The 27,929-nt window shown below is 44.3% G+C and overlaps 1 protein-coding gene across 10 annotated transcripts; it reads right to left on the reverse strand.

Moving 5' to 3' along the window:
• Window positions 1-2,349: 2,349 nt before the first annotated feature.
• LOC127319750 (uncharacterized) lies at window positions 2,350-27,688 on the reverse strand. Of its 10 annotated transcripts, none has more exons than XM_051349722.2 (14): window positions 27,447-27,685; window positions 26,109-26,272; window positions 25,270-25,528; window positions 24,706-24,934; window positions 24,457-24,607; window positions 24,167-24,382; window positions 15,440-15,565; window positions 13,223-13,575; window positions 12,848-13,055; window positions 4,556-4,908; window positions 4,184-4,388; window positions 3,162-3,523; window positions 2,796-3,003; window positions 2,350-2,363 (listed from the first exon to the last, which is right to left on the reverse strand). In XM_051349722.2, exons 2-14 carry the CDS (start codon window positions 26,223-26,225, stop codon window positions 2,361-2,363), a joined length of 2,790 nt encoding a protein of 929 aa, XP_051205682.1. In that variant the 5' UTR covers window positions 26,226-26,272; window positions 27,447-27,685; the 3' UTR covers window positions 2,350-2,360. The 10 variants fall into 10 exon arrangements, with proteins under 10 accessions (XP_051205682.1, XP_071675790.1, XP_051205680.1 ...); XM_071819689.1 differs by lacking the exon at window positions 2,350-2,363 and adding an exon at window positions 2,378-2,695 and having other exon boundaries at window positions 26,109-26,265; XM_051349720.2 differs by lacking the exon at window positions 2,350-2,363 and adding an exon at window positions 2,378-2,695 and having other exon boundaries at window positions 27,447-27,684.
• Between the last annotated feature and the right edge of the window lie 241 nt (window positions 27,689-27,929).

Below are 27,929 nucleotides of genomic sequence, written 5' to 3' on the forward strand. Positions count from 1 at the left end.
TACACGCCCAGGAAACCTAGAATATTCACATAAAGATTCTTGGTCAGGTGCATCACGTCGATTGCAGAGCGGGCTTCCAGGACTTTCCAATATTCTAGCTCCCAAAAAATAGATTTCTTCTTCCACATGGGCGCGTATCCGTCAGCGTCTTTCGGAATAGGTCGACTGCCTGGACCATTTCCAAAGATAACATTTAAATCCTTGACCATGTCAAATACATCAGCACCGCTACGGGGGACAGGCTTCGGACGGGGTTCTGCCTCGCCATTGAAATGCTTGCCTTTTTTCCTTAAGGCATGCATGCGCGGAAGAAAACGGCGATTGTACGGGCACACATTTTTCCTACTTTTTTCCAAATATTTACTTTCAGTCTCATCTAAACAGTGTGTGCATGCATTGTATCCCTTGTTCGTCTGTCCTGAAATGTTACTAAGAGCAGGCCAATCATTGATGGTTACGAATAGCAACGCTCGTAGGTCAAATTCTTGTTCGGTGTGCTCATCCCACACATGTACACCTGGTTCGGCCCACAACTCCAAAAGTTCATCAACTAATGGCCTTAGGTACACATCAATGTCGTTGCCGGGCTGCTTTGGGCCTTGGATAAGCACTGGCATCATAATGAACTTCCGCTTCATGCACAACCAAGGAGGAAGGTTGTAGATACATAGAGTCACGGGCCAGGTGCTGTGACTGCAGCTCTGCTCCCCAAAAGGATTCAAGCCATCTGTATTTAGACCAAACCATAAGTTCCTTGCCTCACCTGCAAAATCCGGGAACACTCTCTCGATGTTTCTCCACTGCCGACCATCAGCGGGGTGCCTCAACATCGCGTCTTTCTAATGTTCTTCCATGTGCCATCGCAACAACTTGGCATGCTCTTTGTTTCTGAACAAACGTTTCAACCGTGGTATTATGGGAGCATACCACATCACCTTCGCAGGAACTCTCTTCCTGGGTGGCTCGCTCTCAACATCACCATGGTCATCTCTTCTGATCTTATACCGCAATGCACCACATATCGGGCATTTATTCAAATTCTCATACTTCTCACCGCGGTAGAGGATATAGTCATTAATGCATGCATGTATCTTCTGCACATCTAATCCTAGAGGGCAGACAAGCTTCTTTCCTTCATACGTACTGGCGGGAAATTCGTTCTTTCTTGGAAGCAGCTTTTTTAATATTATCAGCAATTTTTCAAATCCTGAGTCAGTCACACCGGCCTCTGCCTTCCATTTCAGCAATTCCAATATGCTACCCAGCTTTTCTGCCCATCTTCACAACCTGGGTACAACAATTTTTGGTGGTCCTCTAACATCTTGTCGAACTGCAACCTCTCCTTATCTGTGCCACAGTCTCTCCTTGCATCAGAAATGGCCCGATGAAGATCATCATCACCAGGCTCATCTGGTGCCCGTTCTTCACCTCCTTCTTCTTTGTCTTCCATTGCGGTATCATCGAATTCAGAGAATATAGATCGGTACTTGTCATCGTTATCTTCTTCTTCATCGCCGTCTTCTATCATAACCCCTTCTTCTCCGTGCTTGGTCCAAACATTATAGCCGGACATGAATCCGTACCGAAGCAGGTGTCTCTTAATGTCTCTTGAGCAAGAGTAATCCTTCTCATTCTTACATTTCAGACATGGACAACAAATAAAACCTTGCTTCGACTTGTTGGCCTCGGCCACAAGCAGGAAAGATTTCACGCCCTCTCTAAAAGCGGGATCGCATCGGTTACCGTACATCCATGGATGACTCATCTGCACCATAAGTACAATTATGTATCAGATGCAATCACCATGCTAAAATTAGTATTGTGCCGGACTATGTATACGAGAAAATAGTTGCTAACCTTTTAGGATCAAAAAGAGGAGAAATCTTATCAAATAAAATCAAGTGGCATCCTCACAAACATTTCATCAAACACCTCTTGTGCACATGAAGAAAAAAAGAGCTAGCATAAACCTCCACCTTTCACCACCAAGGAAAAAAATGTAGGGAGGTGGGGGCTGGCTGTGTATACATAGGCCTGGACCTTTACCGGGACAAAAGGGGTGCCAGCAGGCCGCAGAAAGCCTCAGACCCTTTTATCCCGGCCCGTGGCACGACTCGCGACAAAAGGATCCTAACGGACCGGGACAAAAGGCCCCGTGCCCTCCAGCTGCTTTCGGGGCGACGTGGCCAGGCCATTTGTCCCAGCTCCAGACTGGGCCGGGACAAAAGGCCTGGACGAAACCCTAGTTTTCTACTAGTGGGTCTTGTAACTATAAGCAAAGTAATGTACGAGAAATGCGCGGTCAAAAATCGGTTTTGGACAGTCAAAATATGCCCTGTATTTCTCAAAGGAGGGAGTGCCTACTTTTTTTTGCGAGGGGAAACGAGAATTATATTAAGGAGTAACGTGATTACAATCAGTACTCAAGAGATGAACAATACAGCTTGGATTCTCAGCTCGCCAAATCGCCGAACTGTTAACTCTCCTAGCGTATTGCGCCAACTCATGAGCAATAGTATTTTGCCCCCTCATTCCCTTGACAATATTCACCTCTCTACTCCTTGCCATCAGGTCTTTGCAATCTTGAACTACTCCTGACCAACTTGATCTGTTGGAGCCTGAAGCCGTCAGGGCCGCCACACACTCGCTGGAATCGGTCTCCATTACAATCGGTTCACTGAACCGGAGGGATTGCCTACTTTTATAGTTTTACCACAAGTTCAGTTAAGGACGAAGAAAGTTTTATCTGGAAAAAAAGGACGAAGAAAATAAGCAGATAAAAATGTTATCTTCACCTTTGTCTCGGTTGCAGTGGCCTGTGGTGTTGTGTAGCAAAATGCATTGATTCGAATCTCCTTGATGTTCGAGGGCTCATTGTCTTGTATTCTGTAGATGGAGATAGTACCCTGTGCAAAAGTAAACACTCCAGTCCCACCGACAATAGCCCATTCGCCTTCGATCTTATTTTGATTTCCTATTGCCTTAAAACTGGACCCTCGGAACCTAATTGAGGAACATGAAGCAATCCAGTAAGCTTGCAATGGATGCACCAAAAATCAAGTCCGATGACTAGCTATGTGCATGCCACAAATTAATATGGTGCATAGAAAGCATAAATTGTATAGAAGGGTGACTTTTGAAGTACTGGAGATCAACATTACGTGCCAAACCTTTCATCGATAAACACTATGCTGCTCCAATGGAACCAGTCATCACCGTTCATACTAGTCTCGGCATGCAGGCCTTGTGCACGTGCAACAATCTTCGCGCTGGGGCCAAGACCATCATGTATGGGATAGTCATGAACATTGGTGTAACCAAACAGCATTGGCTGCTTTGGATCTGCTATATTTATTTGGTTATGGTTAGGTCCATGGATGGTTTGGTGCATGTACAAATTTAGACTATATTCAGTTCCCAGGGACTGTGGGGTGACAGGACCACTCTGTGCATTAGTCATGGAAAGGCTGCCGACATTTGAGGTTGCATTGGATTCATCCTTTAACAACCTGTCCTTGAAAGGCTGCAAACAAATAAAGGCGTAGCTCTTTTTAGCGTTAATACAAATATTTTTATGTAGTAGAAGAAAGGAATTAGACAGCTAGGGTACTCTAGGTCATATTGTAGCTTTATACTCTTGCCGTTGAGTAATGTTATTGAAAGTAAACAGTAAAAAGGACAAGTGAGACGCAGATTCTAAGGAAAAGAAATAATGGAATTAAAATTACATACTACATCTATCTTCATAAACCTTCCATTATTTTAGTGGGATATGAACTACTATATGTATGTACGATGTTATAGAAGTATTTATAAAATGTAGCCCTGTTCAAATTGTATCCAAGGCAAAATGTGATAATCCTTTTTATTCAATCATAAACAATTCATACATGGGGTTTAGTGCGCAGTTCGGATTAAAAAAAATTAGCCCGTATAATTTCACAAGTAGATGACTGGCAAAAGAACTGCGTGAAGAAAAATTTAAGAGCTTAGTCCTACTGTTCATCTTATCACAACATATAACAGTAAGATAGTTCACCTCCATATTGAAATCTTGACCGTAGTGTCATCAATCATGATATCATACACATGCATGTGATGCAAAAATTGTTACCTACTTGTATAGTTTACTTAAGTGCAGTTAAGGACGACGAAAGTAAGCACAAAAACATGTTATCATAACCTTTATCTTTGTTGGAGTGGTCTGTGGTGTTCGGCAAAATGCTCTAATTCGAATCTCCTTGGTGTTTGAGGGCCCATTGTCTTGCATTCTGTAAATGGAGATAGTACCCTGTGCAAAAGTAAACACTCCAGTCCCTCCGACAATAGCCCATTGGCCTTTGATCTTATTTTGATTTCCTATTGCCTTAAAACTGGACCCCCGGAACCTAATTCAGGAATATGAAGCAATCCAGTAAGCTTGCAATGGATGCACCAAAAATAAAGTCCGATGACTAGCAGTGTGCATGACACAAATTAATATTGTGCATAGAAAGCATAAATTTTATAGAAGGGCGACGTTTGAAGTACTGGAGATCAACATTATGTGCCAAACCTTTCATCGATAAACACTATGCTGCTCCAATGGAACCAGTCATCATCGTTCATACTAGTCTCGGCATGCAGGCCTTGTGCACGTGCAACAATCTTCGCGCTGGGGCCAAGACCATCATGTATGGGATAGTCATGAACATTGGTGTAACCAAACAGCATTGGCTGCTTTGGATCTGCTATATTTATTTGGTTATGGTTAGGTCCATGGATGGTTTGGTGCATGTACAAATTTAGACTATATTCAGTTCCCTGGGACTGTGGGGTGACAGGACCACTCTGTGCATTAGCCATGGAAAGGCTGCCGACATTTGAGGCTGCATTGGATTCATCCTTTAACAACCTGTCCTTGAAAGGCTGCAAACAAATGGAGTAGCTCTTCTTAGCGTTAATATATACATTTTTATTTAGAAGAAAGGAATTAGACAGGCAGACAGCTAGGGTACTCTAGAGCATAACAGTATACTTCTCTTCCGTAGTGTTAGTACAAGTCAACCGTGAAAAAGACTAATGAGTCACTGAGTCTCAGAGGAAATAATGGAATTAAATTAACATGAACTGACATATTACACCTACTACAGGTAATGTACATGCGATGAATGGATACCTTCATGAACCTTTTTTTTAATTTGATATGGAGGCATGTTAAGGAGAATGAAATACACAAGTGAACTTTGCTACAAGTGTTGAAAAAGAAATTGTGATGCCTTCAGGAAAAATCTAAGAAGCTTTATTGTTTCAAGTGTTGCTCCAAGGGTCACCAATCCTTTGATTGTTCTGCAGTCCTATTTTGTGATATTTGTGAAGGTGATGATCATGTTGTTCAACGATGCCCGGTGCTTAAGGAACCACGGATGATTGCACAATCGGTGGGGTAAGCGGCCGAGGGCCTGGGTTTTTACTATATTCCTCATGCTCCAATTCCAGATATCAAGAACGATCGCAAGACTGCTTTAATCAAGGTGATTGGCGGGAAGATATCTACAGAACAGCTTATCAAACACCTTCAGTTGTTGGTTCCCGGAAAGTGGAATTGGGAAATTCAAGAGCAAGATGAGAGGTTTTTTGTGGTTCCTTTTCCATCGAAGGCTGAACTTCAGAGAACCATTGCATACGGAGGTGCAGAGATAAAAGAGCTGGGAATTCAGCTAAAATTTGAAGAGTTCGCTGCAGTTCAGGAGGGCATGGTGTTGCCAATGTTTGGATGAAGGTAAAAGGGTTATCAAAGGAGTTGCGCACTTTTCAGATTATTTGGGCCATCGGTACTATGTTTGGTGCTACCCAGAAAGTCGATATGGTAACCACCAATAAGAATTGTTTTGGGAGGCTACTTGTGGCTGTTTTAAATTCAGCGCTCATCCCTAATCAAATGGATGTTGTAATTGGGGATCGTATCTTTCAGCTCAAATTGGAGGTGGAAATGGAGAAGGAGCTATCGGATGCCGCTTTTATAGATACTAATCAGAATCAATTTGACAAGGAGGATGATGCAAATGGAGATAATTCTCATTCTGTAACTCAAGATGATAATATAAAGAGGGCGAAAAGCATGTCACAAGGTGGAACTCAGATGGAACTTGGTAATGAGGGAGCAGCCATTGGTGGACATTTGAAAAATCAAAGTATCTGTTGCAAACCATCCTCTGTTGAAATGGAGGCTTTGATACAATTTAAGGTCGACGAAATTCTAGATATGGCCTTTGAGAAGGTGTTGGGTGATTGTGCCAATAGAGTTTTGGCGGAAGAAGAGGACCTTTCCGTACACATGGGGGCTGAATCAGAACACAGATTCCAGGAGGTGCAGGCGGCGGAGTTTTTACCTAACACTAATTTTGATTTGCAGGTATCTCCTAAGTCTCCTCTGTTCCCTCAGTGCACGGGAGATAAATTTTCTTCAAATGGCAAGGTGGGCTTCGGTACTACCCTCCCCTCTGTGACCCACGACACCAGCACTGGCTAGTTCTGCTTTGGAAACAAGAGACCATCTGTTCTTTGCCTGCCCTTTTGCTAAGAATTGTTGGAATTATTTATGCCCTGGCTGGGATTCCACTCTGACTGATGGGCCTATAGTGCTACAGGATGTCATTCAGTGCTTCAAAGCCAAAATCCAGCAGCCTTTCTTCATGGAGCTCATTATGCTTACTTCATGGTCAATCTGGACTATCCGAAATGACTTTATCTTCAAAGGGATCACTCCAAGTCTATATCGCTGCAGACATAAGTTCAAAGACGAGTTGGCCTTGCTGGTGCATAAAGCTAAGAAGAAATCATATATTGGCCTTAGGGCCTGGGTAACGAATTTCCTGTAAATTCCTAGACTAGTTTAGCTTAGACTAGTTTTAGTTCTTGTTTTCTCTAAGTGCTGTTCTCAAGCACTTTATTTTCTTTTAGTCTTAGCTTTGTACATTATACCCAAAAATGCAATAAAAATACACGCAGTGAGGAAACTCACTGTACAGGTTTCAAAAAACAAGGGGAGGATATTGCCCAGACCATTGATCTGATGCTGATGCGGACAAAAGGAGACAGTATGCATGGCGACGAGCTTGGTGCACCTCTGTTTGGAGCTGCGGAGGGGGAGGTTGTGCCGATCACCTGCCCAGCAGGGGCTGCTCGGTTGTCTGGCCTAGTGGGTTCGAGCACCAAGCCCGACGTGTCGTTGGCGGCAGCTCGGGAGTTCGATCAGGTCGGCTCAGTTGATCCTGCTGCTGTGCTGATCACCTGCCCGGCCGGTGTTGCTCGGCTGTCTGGCCTGGAGGGTTCGGGCGGCTCTGCCCAGACCATCCTCAAGGCTGGGAGGCCGGCCTCTGCGGGCGGCAAGGCTCGAAGGCCAAGGGTGCAAGCCGACTGATGCTTACTTCTGGAGACAAGGCCGTTTCAGCTCCAGTGACTCCAATGACCGCGCAGCTGAAACGAAGCAAGCGACGGGCTGCTACTTCGCATGAGGATACTGTGTAGCGGGCTGCACGGTTGGTGACAAAAAGGAAACATGAGCTTGATGAGGTAAGATATCTAATTCTGTTCTCTCTTTCTCCGATAAGCGTATTTCTGATAACATGCAAAATAGTGTTAATTGGGCACAATATGGATGAATCAGTCGCGCTTATTAAGGGAGTTGAAGCCACTAGATTATTTGCTACACCTCATAAGGCTGATAAATTTAATTTGTTGGATGAGGATATCTCTCTTGACGATGGAGACTGTGACATCGATAACCTGGTTCTTGGTCACCTTTGTGGTAGCTTAATGGATGAGGTTATGGATGACCCCGGCAATGAGGGTAGTAGTTATTCTGGAGACATCCCTAGAAAGAAGACAAGTAAGTCTTTGAAGGGGGAAAAAGTCTTCAAGAGTAAAATCTACTAAAAAAAGGATTAAATTCTAAATGAAAGGAATTTTTTGGAATAGTAGAGGCCTAAGAGATTTGGCTAAGTACAGATTTCTGTCAGATACCTCGAAAGGAGAGCACCTAGATTTCATTGCAATTCTTGAAACCAATAAAAAGCATTTTACAGATGATTGTCTTGATGCTTTTTGTGGGGGGAGAGAATTTTTTTGGCATTGGACGGAACCTCATGGCCGGTCAGGAGGTATTCTGCTAGGTGTTAATCTGGATTTCTTTGATATTGGAAGTTTGTCTTTTGGTGACTTTTACATAAAGTTTACACTTAGAAATAAAGTTGATGGCTTTCGGTGGGTTTTGGTAGCTGTTTATGGTGCAGCTCAACCAGAATACAAGGAGAGCTTCTTGACTGAGCTAGTGCATTCTTGTAGTATAGAAAAGTTACCAATGTTAGTGGGTGGAGATTTTAATATCATTAGAAATCCTTCTGAAAAAAATAATGACAATTTTGATGGGAGATACCCTTTCTTGTTTAATGCGACCATAAACACTTTGGATTTGAGGTTGTTTGAGCTATCTGGCCGAAAATTTACTTGGGCGAATGATAGACAAATTCCTACATGTGAGAAGCTTGATCGCGTTTTAACTAGTACAGAACGGGAACAAAAATACCCTTTAACAACGGTGCAGGCACTATCAAGAGAAATCTCAGATCATACTCCTCTTCTGCTGGACACAGGCGAACCTGCTTATAGTACTAATCAGCCGATGTTCAAATTTGAATTAAGCTGGTTAACCATAGAAGGATTTTGTGACACTGTTGCAGAGGTATGGAAAAACGAAAATAAAGGTTCAACACCTTTAGAGAGATGGCAATCTAAGATTAGAAAATTAAGACAGTATTTGAGAGGATGGGCGTTAAATCATTTGGGTCAATATAGAAAAGAAAAGAAGGAGCTGATACAAGAGATCGATATCTTAGATAAAAAAGGAAGAGACCTCACCATTGTTACCGCAAGAGTTAGATGTTAAAAACTGTTTGAAAGCTAGACTAGTTCAACTGCTGAGGGAAGAAGAGATTAAATGGTTACAACGCTCTAAATCAGATAAGTTGCTGAAAGGAGATGATAATACTAAGTTCTTCCATTTGGTACAAATGGACGTCATAGGAAAACAAAAAAAAATAAATTAGAACAAGAGGAAGGGGTTATAGAGGGCACAGATAACTTGAAGAAGTACATTACCAAATATTATCAAGGCTTGTTTGGTCCATCTGAGGAGAATAATTTCTCCATGGATGAAACACGTCGAGATGATATACCTCAGGTTTCGGATGTCGAAAACGACATGTTATCTACGCCTTTCTCCGAAAAGGAAGTTAAAGAAGCAATCTTTAGGATGGAACTTAACAAATCGCCGGGCCCAGATGGATTCCCTGCAGAGTTTTACCAAACGTTCTGGGATATCCTTAAGGGAGATATGATGGCTTTATTCAGTGAGTTCCATTCGGGTAATTTGCTTCTTTTTAGTTTAAACTTCGGTATTATTACTCTTCTTCCCAAACGAAAGGAGTCCATTCAAATTCAACAATACAGGCATATCTGTCTTTTGAATGTTAACTTTAAGATTTTCATCAAAGTTTTGACAGATAGAATTTCTTTAGTGGCACAAAAAGTAATTAGACCTTCCCAGACGGCTTTTTTACCAGGAAGATACATTATGGAAGGCGTTGTTATTTTTCATGAAACCATTCATGAGATGCATAGGAAGAAGTTAGATGGAGCTATTCTCAAATTGGATTTTGAGAAAGCATATGACAAGGTTAAGTGGTCTTTTCTGGAACAAACCCTTCGCATGAAAGGTTTCTCTACAAAATAGAGAGAGTGGATAGATAAAGTTGTACGTGGTGGGAGCGTAGGTATTAAAGTTAATGATGACATAGGACACTACTTCCAGACTCATAAAGGTCTTCGGCTAGGTGATCCCCTTTCTCCAATCTTGTTCAATGTGGTTGTGGATATGTTGGCCATTCTCATTGAACGAGCTAAAGAGGAGGGACAAGTCACAGGAGTTATTCCGAACCTTGTTGAAAACGGACTATCAATCTTGCAATATGCCGATGATACAATCATCTTTATGGATCATAATTTAGATCAAGCAAAGAACATGAAGCTGTTGCTCTCTACTTTTGAGCAATTATCTGGCTTGAAAATTAATTTCCGTAAGAGTGAGATGTTTTGTTATGGTAAAGCAAAAGATTGTTCGGATGTTTATTCACAAATATTTGGCTGTGAGTCCAGATCTTTTCCGTTTAGATACTTGGGTATCCCTATGCATCATAAAAAGCTTCTGAATAGAGATTGGAAAGAAATTGAGGAGAGATTTCAGAAAAAAACTAAGTTGTTGGAAAGGAAAACACCTTTCTTATGGGGGGCGCCTAGTTCTTATCAATTCGGTATTAAGCAGCCTAGCCATGTTTATGCTTTTCTTCTTCCAAGTGCCTAAAGGAATCCTAAAGAAATTAGACTATTACCGGTCTCGTTTCTTTTGGCAATGTGACGGGCATAAGAAGTATAGACTTGCGAGATGGAGCATTCTTTGCGCACCTAAGGACCAAGGAGGAATGGGAATCCTCAACTTAGAGTTGCAAAATAAGTGTTTGCTTAGCAAGTGGTTGTTTAAATTGATAAATGAAGATGGTGTTTGGCAAAATCTCTTAAGAAACAAATATCTGAGAAATAAAACTATCTCACAATTAGAGCATAAGCCAGAGGATTCTCAATTTTGGACTGGCCTTATGTCAGTTAAACATGACTTCTTAAGGCTGGGCTCTTTTGATTTACGGGATGGGACTCAGATAAGATTTTGGGTAGATACATGGTTAGGACAAGACAATCTAAAGCAGCAGTACCCTTCACTATATTGCATTGCAAATAGGAAAAATGTTACAGTAGAACAAGTTTTTAGCACAAGACCCCTAAATCTCGCTTTTCGAAGAGCACTAGTAGGAGACAATCTCATAGCGTGGAATGATTTGATCTTTAAACTTTCTTTAGTTCGTTTCAGTGATAATCGCTCGTGATTTGTTTCGATGGTCTCTACATCAGCATGGACGATTCTCAGTCCAGTCTATGTATAGAGCGTTGATTAGTGAACATGTTATCCCTGCTAACACACATATTTGGAAGTTGAAGTTACCCTTAAAGATCAAAGTGTTCTTATGGTTCCTTTTTAATGGAAAAATTCTAACCAAAGATAATTTGGCAAAGCGACGGTGGAATGGTAGTACTAAATGTTGCTATTGTAGTAAGGAAGAAACAATACAACATCTATTTTTCGACTGTAATGTTGCTAAATTTATATGGCGGGTGGTCCTTGTTACTTTTGGCATTAATCCACCAACCAGTGTCTCCAATTTGTTTGGGAACTGGCTAAATGGGTTAAATCAACAATTTAAACACCACTCTTTGGTTGGAGCTAGTGCTCTTTGCTGGGATTTGTGATTGAGTCGTAATGACACGGTCTTTAATAAGGTAAAAGCTCTTTCTATTATGCAGGTTCTTTTCAGAGGCACGTACTGGATACGGTTCTGGTCCAGGTTGCAGAAAGGAGAGGAGCGACCTCGATTTCAAGATGCATGTCGACGTTTGGAGACCATAGTGATGGAGATCTACGCCCGACATGAATGGCAGTTTAGTAATAGACTTTGTGTTTGACATCTGTTTTCCTATGTTGCGGTGTGAGAAGTCTTTTGATTTCAATCTCGGGTTGCCAATGGGTTCATTATTAAATCCATGGAGGGATTTGTGGAGCTCATTCTTCCTTCCAAACCCTTGTCAAAAAGGCCTCAAGAAAAAGGTTTCTATTGGCCTGCAGCCCTCTATGATGCGAGTGACTTGGTCAAAAAGTGTGACAACTGTTAATTTCATAGCCGATAGATTTACTAACCTGCTCAAGCACTACAAACAATTCCTTTATCATGGAGTAAGAGAAATCATGCGCTCGATGTAATTCCCAACTAGATAAACCCTTACAATTAAAACTCCATTCAGTTCGAGAAGGTTTTGATCATGAAAGTTATGTTCAGTCGGTGATGTTTCCGAATTAGGAAGAAATTCTTTTGGTGAGGTACTATTCCCAACTAGTAAGGTCACATTTCTGACAACGTATATCCTGTCATCTTCTACGCTGTGTTGATGGTCTAGATGACGAGGAATTAATAATTAATTATAGAATTATCAAAAATACGGTACAGAGTAAAGATGGAATACCCATCGTACACATGTTCTTACCCAGTATGGAAGGTTCCATAACTGCCACTTGGTAAATAAGGCATGTGTAGATATTCCAAGCGGTCATCGTGTTCTACACGTTATCTATCCCCGGGATAGGATAGACTCCAAGATATTCAGAAAAGATATGATCTAGGAAGGTTGCACTCAAGACTTCGAGTTTGAAATGACTCCCTTTCACCCTTTCACTAGAAGGGCTTCATCCTACTATTCTTTTTATCACAATATGCCACAGTGAGATAATTCTCATTAAATATTGAAATCCTAACCATAGTTGTCATCCATTAAGACATCATGCACACATGTGAGACAAAAATTGTTACTCCTGTTTAGAAATATAAGGCGTATTTGGACTATCCAATTTCGAGCTTTGACCAACAGTTAATCTAATAATATTGGGGCCATTTGATGCAAAATTGACACCATTGGATTCATACTTAAAAGTACTTTCTTATAGCTATGGTCTTGTACCTCTAAGAAAAGTAATGTAGGAGAAATGTGCGGTCAAAAATCGGTTTTGGACAGTCAAAATATGCCCTGTATTTCTCAACGGAGGGAGTGCCTACTTTTATAGTTTTACCACAAGTTCAGTTAAGGACGAAGAAAGTTTTATCTGAAAAAAAGGACGAAGAAAATAAGCAGATTAAAATGTTATCATCACCTTTGTCTCACTGGCAGTGGTCTGTGGTGGTGTGTAGCAAAATGCATTGATTCGAATCTCCTTGATGTTCGAGGGCCCATTGTCTTGTATTCTGTAGATGGAGATAGTACCCTGTGCAAAAGTAAACACTCCAGTCCCTCCGACAATAGCCCATTGGCCTTCGATCTTATTTTGATTTCCTATTGCCTTAAAACTGGACCCCCGGAACCTAATTCAGGAATATGAAGCAATCCAGTAAGCTTGCAATGGATGCACCAAAAATAAAGTCCGATGACTAGCTGTGTGCATGACACAAATTAATATTGTGCATAGAAAGCATAAATTTTATAGAAGGGCGACGTTTGAAGTACTGGAGATCAACATTATGTGCCAAACCTTTCATCGATAAACACTATGCTGCTCCAATGGAACCAGTCATCATCGTTCATACTAGTCTCGGCATGCAGGCCTTGTGCACGTGCAACAATCTTCGCGCTGGGGCCAAGACCATCATGTATGGGATAGTCATGAACATTGGTGTAACCAAACAGCATTGGCTGCTTTGGATCTGCTATATTTATTTGGTTATGGTTAGGTCCATGGATGGTTTGGTGCATGTACAAATTTAGACTATATTCAGTTCCCTGGGACTGTGGCGTGACAGGACCACTCTGTGCATTAGCCATGGAAAGGTTGCCGACATTTGAAGCTACATTGGATTCATCCTTTAACAACCTGTCCTTGAAAGGCTGGAAACAAATAAAGGAGTAGCTCTTTTTAGTGTTAATAGAAATATTTTTATGTAGTAGAAGAAATGAATTAGACAGCTAGGGTACTCTAGATCATAGCTTTATACTCTTGCAGTTGAGTAATGTTAGTGAAAGTCAACAGTAAAAAGGACAAGTGAGAAGCAGATTCTAAGGAAAAAATAATGGAATTAAAATTGCATACTACATCTATCATTGACTTTTATTAGTGACACACAAATAATATGGGCCCGAAGTTCCCCGCATCCAATCCTACGTCTAATCCAGCCCAACTCTGGGCCGATCCAGCCCATCCTACTTGACCGGCATGCTGGTCGATGGATCCATCAATCTTCTACGATTAAGTCCGACTCAAATTCAACTACATATCGATGGATCAATCGATTTCCGACTCAATTAAATATCCGACGTCCTGCCTCGTCTTCCAGCCAAAGAAACCTTTAGCATCAGTCCCGACCCGATCCAAATTAGATTAGGAAATAAAATCCGTCTGCACTATACCGGAATGCCGCGTACTTACCAACTCGGTTTACATGGATCGGATTGTTTCTCTAACAGCCCTGCATATATAATCAGCCGACTCGGTTTATAATTCCTTCTTTGGTTTTATATATTAGTACATGTGTAACCAGTTTGACAGATTTGTGTATGTGTTGCTGCTAGGAATCATCAATATATCTAGCTAGCTAGGTTCGTTTTGTACGTGCACGTCTAAGAATCAATCAGCTACGGTGCTAGCTGTGTACGTGTGCGTCGGCATTTGAATCAATCATTAACGGTGTACAAAAACTGAAAAGTGTCACATATGAAGGATATGACACGCACTGAAATGGTTTTGTTCATCTGTGAGATACCCAACACGACAACCATCACTGATACCCCTGATCTTGAAGTACTGCACTACTGGCAACACAAATAAACACCATTGTTCCAACTCAAATTACTTCTGCCAGCGCCGTCTCTAAGCTCCGGCAGGACGGGCACCATGGCACGACGGGTAATTGAGAAACTTGTTCGCCAAGGGAGCAGGCCGGCGACGAAGTGGTGGCACGTGGAGCTACACGTCGAGGCCACGGGTGACCTAGGAATTCGTAGACGTGAATGTGCGCAAGATTGTGATGGCTGAGGATGACGAGTTTAGTATTGTATGTGGTTTGGCAAGATGAGAGACATGGGTGGAGGTCGAAGGGAGATAAAGTTTACCGCTAACTATTTGAAAATCAACTATGATCCGGTAATATCATCTCTATTATAATTAAATTAGTTTATTTTATATGTCGTTGCAACGCACGGGCATACACACTAAATCAAGTGGCTAGGAGAACTAAGAACCTCAGGAATGCATGATGGTCGCCATGATTTTTTTTGCCGGCCGGCGTCGCTACATAAGAGAGCCAATTTGTAGAGTATTCAGTTTATCGGGAGTTTCGCACAAGTTACGCTTTGTGGATTTTGAATGTACATATTTTCTATATGTACATATTTACGTGCATTTTACGTTTATATGTATGATATGTGTGCTAATGAAAAAATCAAATGACCGTAGCAACGCACGGGCATTTAGCTAGTATGCACTACTATATGTATGTATGTCGTTATAGAAGTATTTATAAAATGTAGCCTTGTTCAAATTGTATCATCAGTGCTGGTTAGAGTAAATAACCTGCACTAATAATTGGACTATCAGTGCCGGTTCAAGTGAACAACCAGCACTGATACCATTATCAGTAATAGGCAGTGATAGGGGGTTCTGTTGTAGTGTATGGTCATTGTGTATCCCTCACCTTAATTCTTGTGCCCAAATCTAAATGGACTTATATTTGGGATCAAAGGAAGGCAAACTCACCTCAGTGCTTGTCTCCCCAGGTCCCTTAGGTACACTCATTATTTGCTGCAGCTGCGAATGGGATGGTGCTGCAGAAACAGCCATCGACTGCACCTCATCCACTAACTTGGACACAGAACTACTTGCCTACAGAGCAAATGAAGATCATGAAGATACATCTCATAAAAAACATTGATGTTTCTGCTTGACGAGGAATGAACGATGTAGTAATTCAGCAGTGTATAAATAATGTAACTATTTCATGCCTCTCGGTGGCCGATTGATATCCCAATTATGGCATGTACAACAGTTGAGATAGTTGCTATCTATAATACATCCATGTCATCTAAAGACAACATAAAAGACACTCATACAACCCATAGTCTATTAGTACTAGCCTACGATAAATGCAGCACAAGAGACACTATGTCTTTTTTTTTTTCTCACTACAGACTATCTTTTGCTCAAGAGATGACTTTCTTCTCTTTCTTCATTAACTCTATTGCATGTCATTAGAAATCTTAGGTGACAACTCTTATAAACAGCTGACATCTCCCCTTTGTACGTGCCTTATATATAGTTTGGGCCACGGTCTAAATATCCTAGCACCGTGAATAATCCCGTAGCACATCCACCAGTATTGACTTTCTTTGGCAACTGGAGCTTTCAGTAACCCATACGAACTAAGTTTTCAGGTGGGGTACACAGATGCACCAAAAGGACTTGCACTTGATAAATCCCCTATGTTACATGAAAAGAGCACGATTACATACTTGGCTTCAATGATGATACTGCCTACCTGGTATACTGACGACCCCGGGTCATTTGTCGACTCACTGATAACTGCAGGCACCTTGTGGATCATGGTTTCCGCCTCACGTACTGAGCATACGAATTATCTCACCAATAGTACGTAGGTCGGTTATGTTGGTCACCGTCAACACAAATTTGTGCTATTTCAGTGCATCGCTTCATTTGTGGGCAGTCTACGTCCATTGATATTGATTGCTGCCACTGCTAGGTTCAAATATGCATGTTTTTTTTTATAAAGGGAATATACTAATATCGAGAGATACCAATTACACTCAGCCTCTGCAACAACGCAATACCCTAATGGCAGTACGGATGCACACAGCCAAAAAAAGAAAAGGAAACTAAGAAAATAAAAATCCCGCTACGGTATTCCAGCCTTAGCAGCAACAGGACATCCACCAACCCCAGGCTCTCCAAAAAGCGACGCCTTCAAGAAGGGAACAGTGCACAAGCACCGTCGTCGCCCGATCAAAGATCTTAGGTTTTCACCCTAAAGATAGTCTCCGCTCTCAAAACAGTGCCTCCAACAAGGTCATTGTCAGGCACAACCAATTAAGGCCAGACCTTGAATTTTTATCCTGAAAGGCAAGACTCTGAACTTCACCTATGTTGCCGCCCCCACTTCCATATTGTTGCTGCGAAACTCAGAACACCAAGCAAGTCCCTCAACAGCGCAGAGACTGGAACCTCCATTGCTAGTCCTCTACTCCGGCCCTCATGGTATTCTCCGCCTCTAACTTCGCCATGGAGCAAATGTCTCCAGATGGCAAGAAAGAACAGAGCTTCGCGCCGCTCCCTCCAGAACCAAACGGCCGGAATAAAAGCATGGATGCGCACGACCGAATACCACCGATCCAGCAAACTCCAGGCATAAAGTGCGTTGTTACATTCGCCGGCGGAGCCTTCCGGAACTCACCACTCCGGCCAGATCAGGAGGGACCGACCTTAGGAAGGTCTTCATCTTAGCACAAGAAGGACCCTAGGACCGCCACCTTTAATCTTCGATGCAGATGAGCAGGCCCCACGCCGCCATCCGCTGGCTAACGACGACGAAGAAGGAATCGGTGGACAAACAGCAGCCGAGACCCACGCGACCCAGATCAAGTCCGCGCTGCCCAGAAACGAGCCTCGCGTTCTAGATCGGGCATGCTCGGCGGACGCCGGCGAACCCGCGCCGCCACGCCATGTGGTCCTGGGAGCTACGACCACACCATCCTCATGCCGACGAGCAACTATGCAGCAACCACGCAATGGGGATACGGGAGTGGGCGAGCCGATTTGGCTGCAGCAACTGGGCATCAACCGCCACGTCCCACCAGCCCAGATCGGGCCCAGATGGTCGTCGACCTCAGCATCCGACGTCGCGCCGTCGTGCTGCACCGCGACACGAGCTGCTGCTCCGCCGCGAATCCTTCCCGCCGCCGTGCCAGAACGGCCGCCACACCCTACGCGACCCGCTGAAACCTCTGCTCCACGTGAAGAGAAGGGACCTGGGTGCGCCGTACTTGCCCTGCCGCCTTCGACGGCCTGGGCGCCGCCACCACCGCCGGAGCCGGCGGCAGCAGCGGCCAGCAATATGCATGTAAATCATGCATATGTTGTAAAAAAAAAATATAGAATATATGCTATTCCAGATATTTCATACATCCTTCAAGATTAAACCATGACAACTAGTTTAGCATTATTATTTTTATAATATCAATATAAAAAGGACGAAATGTGTCCCTAATAAATTGTTTTTAGCCATCCGATCGAGTGAATCCAAAGGATCATGTCATCAAAACTTGCCTTCCATCCCACCACAATTGCCTCTATTTACAAGCCTCAGTTCTCTATAAAGACATTAAATATTCGATAATCTAGCTCCCTATGAACCCAAAAATCCTGATTTGAGCACTCGTGACTTGGACTGTTCGAGGCATCCGAGGAACGCACGCATGCATGCAACAAGCAAAGGAATCGAGCCCGTGTTGGTAAAATGACCCCAAAAGCAGTAACGGTGTAAAATCACCCCGGCCCCGGTACCGGCGGGGACCCGAAACCCGACGGGTACCCCGAAACCGACGCCTCGCGAACAACGGTTCCGGCTCCCGCACACGGTGCACGTGCCCAAATGCTCCGGCTCTCCCGCACACGCGCCCAAATGCGCCGGCTCCTCCCGCCCGCGCCCCGGCTCCCGCTCCCGCGCGCGAAATCCCGCATGGCCGCGCCTGCCGCCTGGGCCCGCGGCGACACGCGCCAGCATGCCCCACTGCCGCCTCATCCTACCTGGGCCCGCGCCGACAAGTGCTAGGCTGCCGGCGCCCCGCCCCAGCCCTCCCGGCAGCGCGCCGCGTGCCGCCCGATCCCGACAGCGCCCCGCGTCCGCGTGCCGCCCGCTCCCCCCCACACCCCTCCCGCGTCCACAGCCCCGCCTGCTCCCACCCGCAGACCCGCTCCCTCCCGTGCTGGCCGCTGCCCGCTGGCGCTTCTCCTAGGCCCGCGGGGGCAAAACGAGCCCCAGTCCCGAACCCGATCGGGTTCGGGGCCCCGACCCGTTAGTCTCGCAGGGCTTTTCTCCTCCCCAGACCCGCCCCATCGGGTCAAACTGCCATCCCTACGTGTTGGTGGGCCACTGCAGTCATGTGGCTGTGTTTCCTTTTGCAAGGGGCCTTTTTAAATCAGTGGTCCCTTGACTTTTTTATGGAAAGACATACCAACCTGCTATGGAGTATAATTAATCTAATCCAGCAAATATAAAATGTTCCAGTATTATCGAACAGTTCTCGGTAACTTTTTCTCAAAACTTTTTCTCGGTAATTTTTTCTCAGATAACTTTGTGCTGAAAATTTTGTTCAAAAAGTTTGTACTGGAATTTTGTTGATAAAAGTTTGTGTTGATGGTTGGTTCTGAAAACTTTTTTTAATAACTTTTTGTTTATTGTTTTGATCAAAACTTTCTTCTAGATTTTTAGTCAAAAGTTTTGTTCAAAGTTTTTTTCTTCCTTTTTTTTGTTTTTATTGGGAAAAATTTTGATGAAAAAAATTTGATCTGATTGCTTGCCAAGTTCGTTAGGAAGATAAGTTTTGAATACTTTGATCTGATTAGGTTTGTTAAAGAAAGATGTAACCCGGCTCTCTCTATATAAGGAGGAGCTGTAGCCCACGGATTGATATCCTATCTCCCTTTCTATCCTCTCCCTCCTTCCATCATGGCTCCTAGGCGACGAGGCTATCAACCTCGCCCTCCAACCCATCACACCCACAACCTATGCAACTCCACAACCAGAACCTAGGCACAACACGTACTACTGATTAATGCCTCACAGAGTCACAGCTTCCTTCTTGTTCTGAAGAGTCATCTGCTGCCAGACTCCCCTCATGATAAGCATCTAAGAAGGAAGAGGAATTACTTGTTAACATGACTACAAAAGAAATTTTAATTTCTAAAACAACAGTCACTCGGTCTGCTTACACCATTTATGAGTTCGATTAGCATTGAGGAACTAGGCAGAAGACTGTTGTCCAACCAAGAAGCAAACTTTGCAAAAATCGACACTATCCCACGGCTGGAGCCTTGTTTTTATTTTTTTTGAGGGGTAAATCCCTGCCGCCCTTTATTAGAAATCAATCACAACAGGGATAGAAACGCCTTCAGGAGGCTGTACCAGCCACATACGGCGGCCTTGAGTATCACGAACTACACTTCTAGCGAGGTTATGCGCCTCTTTATTTGACAGCCTACTATCATAACAAAAAACTAGATTCTGAAAACTCGTCGTCGAGGCTTTAATTTCGTCGACGATATGTGCATACGCACCCATCGTGCCTTGCTCCAGACTAGCGACCACGTTGCGACAGTCGCTTGCCACCATCACCTTCCGAGCGCCAATGTCACGGGCGAGGTCGACGGCTTCACAGCAGGCCATTGCTTCCAAAGTCTCCGCCTCCGTTTTGCCAGGAAAAACCCTCGCTGAGGCACCCAGGAATTCCCCTCGATCACTCCCGGCCACAGCTGCCACCAAGCCGCAGCCTGTATTTTTGCTTACCGCAGCATCAACGTTCACCTTTACCACCCCGGCCGGTGGTGGTATCCACCGCGGCGGACATGCACCAGCAGGTGTGGGCGTGCGTGACGACGAGCTCCGCTTGCTGTCCCCTGCTTGCTTCAAGTCAGCCACAAAACTTTCGACAAAATGATGCACCGAGAGAGGGCTCTAGTAAATCTGTTCGTGGATCGCCTTCCTCCTCGCGTGCCAGATTGCCCACAAAGTCACAAACACCGTGACCTGATCAACCTGTCGTAATGTTTCGATCATCACTGCGAGCCACTTGCGTGCCTCCCCTTCGTCTAGCCCACACATATGTTCGGTTATCTCTTCATCAACTAGTGCCCATACACAGCGTGCCATGGCACACTCAATGAGAGCATGTCTCCATGAGTCTTGCGCTCCACATAGGTTGCAACGATCATCGTCCGCCATGCCACGGTGGTTGCGCACATCGTTCGTCGGCAGTGATTGTTTTGCCAGTCTCCACAGAAAATTTTTAATTTTCGATGGCACCTGAGTTCTCCAGAGGGATGTCCATTGCTTCTCAATAGTCGCCCCATTTGAGCCCGAAGCTGTACCGTCTAGCCAAGCTTCTCTCTTCTCCCTTGTACAAACCAACATCTTGTTCTTGTACGCTGACCGCACTGAGAAAATCCCTCTACGGTCATAATGCCAGGCCCAAAAATCCACTTGTCTCCGTCCGCTGAGCGGAATCTGCAGGATGAGATCAACATCCATCGGCAGCAAAAACTCTCTGAGTTTATCCTCCTTCCACACAGCCATCGTTGGCTCAATAAACTCTGACACACACAGCGGTGCCCTAGACTTGATGCACGCTATAGGCCGAAGCATGCCATCCCTGGGAATCCACTAGTCGTTCCACGGGTCTGTATGCTCGCCGGTGCCAATCCGCCTCACTAGCCCCTGCTTCAGAACCTTCAATCCTTCAACAATTGCCCTCCACACCTGTAACGGCTGGAGCCTTGTAAGATTTCTATTTTTGAACAGGGCCGGTTTTGGGCTAGGGCGATAACGGCGCCTGCTTAGGTCCCAGCCCAGGTAGGGGCGAAGACCTGGTGCATCTATATATAGATATCTATACTATATTACTAAGCGGCCACGACTCGGAGCGCTCTCAGCGCTCCGGGCATGTAGCTCCTGTAGCTACCCTATGACATGTAGGTCCCGGCCTGGCGCTAACCCCCCCGTCTCGCGTGAAGCCTGGATACAATCAGCGCCTGCCTCGGCGAACTCCAACCGTCGACCCAAAAATTAGCGCTACCTCCTTCACTCCAAAGTTCGTCAGTCCATCTAATCCACCCTACTGTTGCACACAGCCGGCAAATAAATCACCAACGGTGGAGCCACGCACCAAACACGTTACGGAGGCCGCACAAAAGCACACGCAGGCCGCACACACGCACACACATGGGACGCAGGCCAGCGTCACAGAAAACACGCCGCCTCCTTCTTTTGCAGATCCATCCCCACCGGCGAGCCTAGCACCACATCGGCTCCGCACCTCCCATGCCACTGGGCCATCGCACCGCGCCCGTCCCGTAGCCGTGCCACCTCCTATCGTCGCGCTCGCATGTGCACGAGCCCGATTAGGGGTGGTTCCAGCGAGATCCGCCCTTGGCCCACCGAATCGACATCCCCGCCGCTTTGTACCCCCACTTCATCCGTGACATCGGCTTGCCCGCGCGGCACGTCGCCTCCCCGCCTCCTCCTCCCTACGGCCTCGCCAGGCTCGCCATCGCACCTGTGCCGCCGTCCGCCGACCCGAACCACGGCCACCACCACCGCACGGCGAGCTCGCAGTCTCCTTCTCCAACGTGGGCCTCACACCGCTGGCAAATAACTCACCGACGGTGACGCTAAGCACCAAATGTGGTACGCAAGTCGCACAAATGTACACGCACAGCACGTAGGCTGCACACACACACACACGCACGGCACGAAGGCCAGCATCATAGAAAACACGCTGCCTCCTTCTTCCGCAGCTTCATCCCCATCGGCGAGCCTAGCACCATATCGGCTCCGCACCTCCCGTGCCACTGGGCCATCTCACCACGCCCGTCCCGCATCCGTGCCACCTCCTGTCATCGTGCTCGCATGTGCACGAGCCCAATTAGGGGTGGTTCCAGCGAGATTCGTCCCCATGGCCCGCTAAATCGACGTCCCTGCCACTTTGTTCCCCCGCTTCATCCGCCACATCAGCTTGCCCAAGCGGCATGTCTCCTCCCCGCCTCCTCCTCCCTCTGGCCACGCCTAGCTCGCCATCGCACCTGCGCCGCCGTCCGTCGACCCGAACCTAGCGGCAAGCGGGCGGTGGCGACCTCAAAGGCGGCTGCGACAGATGAAGTGGGAGGGGGATGGGAAAACCCATCCCTAACCGCCCCCTTCCCCAGCCTTTTATACGGCGCCGCTGCCGCCTAGGCCAACTGCACCTAAAAGGCCGACTGGGCTAGAGCCCATGTTGCTATCAGCCTCGGAAAGAAAAAGAAAAAAAAGCAAAATAAAAATGAATGGGCTTAAAATTAAACCTATCTAGAGTTGGGCCATAAAAGATAAGGGGAGGAAATAAGAAAGAGAAAATTAAAAAGGTTACCGGGCCAGCGCAAGTATAAATTGGTCCAAAAACCTGGAAAATCCGATTAAAAAACTCAGAATTTGCGGCTTAAACTGAGAATGGAGTTGGGCCTTAAAGATAAGGGGAGGAAATTAAAAAGAGAAAATTAAAAAGGTTACCGGGCCCGCCCAAGTATAAATTGGTCCCAAAAACTGGAAAATCCGATAAAAAAACTCAGAATTTGCGGCTTAAACCCTGAGAATTATTAAAACTCTATTCACACACTTTATTTTCACAAATATTCTCTAAATTTCTGAAAATTAAGGTGCAATACATACTTTTAGATTTGCATATCTGGTTCTTCCTCAAAAGTACACAAAAAAAACCCTCGGTCTTCTGCAAAAATTGCGCAAGAATCCTACAAAATAACATGTGTACAATATTCTTACATTTCATCCTTCTGTTTTATTTTTGTTACGTCACATTCAAATCATATGTCACTTACCCTCAACCTGCGTTGCTGTGTTGCATTATAGTGACTGACTTCATTGTGACCCAAGTGATTCAATTTTTCTTTCCTCAGTTTATACAGTATAGTGTTATATGCAGTTTACTTGCATGTCAAGATATCAGCCTTTTGTGCACTATGGTCAGCTTGATATATCTATGGGTCCATCTTCTGGACCTGCTATTTATTGCACACACATTGTTCTTTTCCTTCCGAACCTGGTCACTAATTACATTTCTTCGGAACAGGCGCAGCGAAGTGCGCCATTCTGCCTAGTATACTCAATCTTGCAGACTAAAGTTTGATTGCCTAGCGCCCCAAGGCTCAAGCCCAATCTGTTGCTTGGCTTGGGAAGTACCGGGGACGCACCTTCCAATGAGTTGTTCTTCCAAATTTCAATTTAGTTGTTTCGTTAATTTGTTCGTAGAAGAGTTTGTGGAAAAGCCAGTGCTTCAAATTTTGAGAAATCTGATTTACTGTGCGCATATGATTTTTAGTTAGAACGTGATTAACCATCTGGAAACATACAATGCAATAATTTTACAATTTTAGATGGCAGAACAAGTGTGGTGAAGGAAATTTTTTGTTTGCTTGCTGTAGTTTGTTTGTGGCAAACAGAATTAAGAAAATTTTCTTCTATCTTTAGCTGTGAGTTTGAACTTTGAAGGCCTGAGCTCAAAGATAATAGTTTTGCATTAGTGATTCTCTAGTCGACAATTGAGAAAATTGCAGCTAGATAGCCCATGATATATATAGCCTATAGTTTTGCGTATACCTTTATCCGAAATCGCACAAAAAGATAAATCTTGTCATCAGCGGTCGCACCTGGTTAATCGGTGAGGCTGAGTCATTTCTTAATGCATCAAGGATCTGGAGACAAGATTCCGTCTTATTAAGAGTACTGACGATTAACCCAATACTTGGCCTTTTGTGTCGATCAGCCTCCACACAACTTAAAGCTATTTCGATGCATCTCCTTACTTGTACAGAATATACATCCACTGATATCGCTTGTAGCCTATTCATCCAGTCCGTATGTACCTAACAATTTAAAACAACATTTATTTCATAAATGTGACATATAAGTATCGACAAAAGGCAGCACTTTGTCTTACGAGGTCAACAAACTGTTGGGAAGACATTTCTTCACTTCTAAAGTAGCCCTCTCGTCCCATCATTATCTGTATGATCACGACACCCAAACTGAATATATCAAACTTAATTGAGATCAAAGCTTCCTTTATGTACTCTGGTGGTATGTACCCACTGCATGAGAAATCATATATGTTAATGTGTGATACTATTCAAACAACGCAAATTTTATCGTACAGAAAATGTAGGTTCAGATGAAGATATTGGCTTACAGTGTTCCTAGAGCAGTGTTTGTCTTTCTTGTTTTTTCTTCTAAGAACAGCCTTGACACGCCGAAATCTGCGATTTTTGGTGACATGTTTTCGTCCAGTAATATATTTTCTGGTTTTAAATCTAAATGATACATAGGAGGTTTTAATTTCTCATGAAGGTATTCCAAGCCCTCGCATATTCCCTTAATTATTGCATAGCGTGTACACCAATTATGGTCATTAAATTCATCTGCAACAATAAACAAAGGTCAACCTCAAAGTATATGTCAAAAATTATTACATACTCCCTCCGTTCTGAAATAGTCTACATTCTAGCCCCAAAATTTGTTCTGAAATACTCTACGTTCTAGCTTTCAGTCAACAACAACACTGAAAATGAAATGGTTTTTCTCTCTTTATTTTATTGGTAGTTGCTATTTTCAATGAAGCTTGGATTGGTTGTTCACATATCTAAGTAGTACTAATAAATGTAATACTAGTTTGTCTCATTTTTTCTAGAATGTAGACTAAATCAGAACGAAGGGAGTACTACCTCATGTACAAGTGAAGGACCACACATCATACCATAAATAAAACTATCAAGGCTTCCATTGTGCATATAATCGAAGCAAAGCATCCTTTTAATCGTATCAACAAAAACCACCCTTCCATTGTACGGTAGAAATTCTTTCTTAGTTTCGTGGCAATATCCAACTAACCGGACAACATTTTTGTGTTGAAGATTTGCAAGGTTGTGATACTCCTTCTGAAATTCCTCATCGTTAAGGTCCAGACCTTCTTTAAGCACCTTCACGGCAATCTTTTCTCCATTTTTATGCTCTCCCTATAGAATATGTCACATGCACTGTCAATTTACTAATTTTGTAGCATATGCCACATATATATATATATATATGGATAAATACTTCCTACCCCTGGGTACCATGTGGTAGTATATACGATACTTTATCGATTTGAGTATGTTCTTACACTATATCTAAGATATTCCAAACCAAGTTTGGTGAAAAAAATATAAATGAGCATGTAGTTTGCACTATATATACGAAATACATGCATATATATACGTAAAAAATGTGTCTACGTAAAAAAATATACATACTGCCTACAAAGTAGTATATATACTACCAAAATATTCTTATATACTACATACTACATGTACATACTCTCCGGTATGATAGATACTCTCTAGATTATGAGAAACACGCGTGGGTGTAACTACACCCGGGTGTAACTGTCCTATATAGATACTCTCTGGATTATGAGACAATGGTACATATATAATCATGCTTGAATATACACCGACCAATATCTTAATTTTTTTGTTTGATACGTGACATAAAATGTTCAGCAGGAAATGTATGCAAGGTGCCATTAACAATACCATTAGAGAACTTAGATCGTACCAGGTAAACATCTCCATACGTGCCGCCACCAAGTTTCCGGTCCGGAGAGAAATTATTTGTAAGTTCTTCTAATAAATGAAGCGACACAGGCTTTGGCGCGACGGGTGCGGTGTTCATGTTACTACCTTAATTTTCTTGTAGAAAATGAAAAAGGAAGCTGTTACCTGAAAATAAATGTTTACATTTCATATGTAGAATATGGTTCACCCCAATGATCGTGTTTCGAAAAAAAATTATAACCAAAGATCTAGCAATGGCCAAAGAAAGATATACACAAGCAGGTGGAAGCACTAGATCGATCAAAAGTTGAGCAGGAAGAACAGGCGGTATTAGTTAGCATAGCTTACCTAATTGGTAGACCAAAGTATAATCGATGCGGAAAATACAGTACAAGTGCATGTTTGGAATGTCCGATTTCCTTTTTTACGGTGGACAGTAGAACTTCTCTTTAGAGTATCTCCACGAGCGATCACAATAGCACCCTCAATTGCATTATGGAGGTCTGACACTGTTTTTGCACCACACCGGCACGCCCCAAAAGTGTCCGGTCGATTTTGGAGCCAAATAGAATAGTTGGCATTCCTGTGTCGCACCCTACGGTTGAGGTGGGAAGCGGACGCGCCGGTGCTCGGCTTCACATCGGATTTCGCCCACGAGTCCCGTCACACACATCAAACCCCTACAGCTATTCCCCCAAATTCCCCATCCTGCTCACCGCGTCATTCTCCCGCCCGCCGATCAAGCTCCCACCCGCCTCTCTAGTTGACCCCCAAAGCACACCCTCAACCTTGACACCGCCGCAAGGTCCCGCTATAGGGAAAGTCGGCAACCATGTCTGAGGAGGCAACCGGTGCAGCATCATCACGGCGGAGAGAATTAGACGTTGCTCTCCGGCGAGGCCACCGCCACCGCGGCGGCCGTTGTGGATGCAGCGGTACAAGTCTGCCTCCGCCTTAGGCTTGGAGGCGCGCAAACCAGCTGAGCTCAACAATCCCGTTTTTCCCCTCTGCTGTTTAATTTAGGCGTGTTTGCATTGATTACTCGCAGTTAATTAGGGAGTGTAAGATTATGAACAAGATACGGGTTCCAGAACAGGGAGTGATGCAGTCATGGAAAGGCATCCAGAAGCAAAAACGAGAGACTTTGAGGTGTCACACACACGTACGATACTAATCAAAGGCCAGATCTAAAATCTGGGCACCGTCAGCTTGGTTCCCCCAGAATTCATGAAAAAATAAACTCCGTATTTGCTTGAGAAACTAGAAAGAATCTGGTAAGATGAAAGAAGCATGGATCTAAACAGCTTGTAAGCAGGAGATGGATGGCAAGAAAGCGAACCTGAAGATGGCTGCAGGAAGAAGCAATGGTTCGTCAACGCCCTTGGGAGTTGGGAGTCGAATGAGCCGAACGGTCTTGGGCTAAGAAGGAGTCACACCGCGTTCTGCTCCTCCTACTCCCTGTACAACGTCCTTGTGCGTGTTCCGATCCATCCAGCAGTACGGGTTCGGTTAGGAGTTCCTTTCAGCTACTGATCGACTTGTCACCCTGCCACTTGGTGTTGTTGGACCCTTCTCCCATGGGATCACGAGCAACAATGATTGACCAATCAATCAGTTCTTCGAATAGGAAGGGTAGACGGCTAAAAGAACAACAATGCCAAACCACACACTTGTTTTTGTTAATTCTGCTTAATTGGGCAACTTGTTTCGCATCTTGTTCCTGGACAGACGTGAAGCGGCCCCGCACATATTTGACCCGGAGAGAGACGACGGCGCGAGGCCCATCTCCAGCGGGCAGGCCGCAGTTTGTGGGACAGAGACT

This window comes from Lolium perenne, chromosome 5 (genome assembly GCF_019359855.2).
Source record: "Lolium perenne isolate Kyuss_39 chromosome 5, Kyuss_2.0, whole genome shotgun sequence".
Lineage (NCBI taxonomy): Eukaryota > Viridiplantae > Streptophyta > Magnoliopsida > Poales > Poaceae > Lolium > Lolium perenne.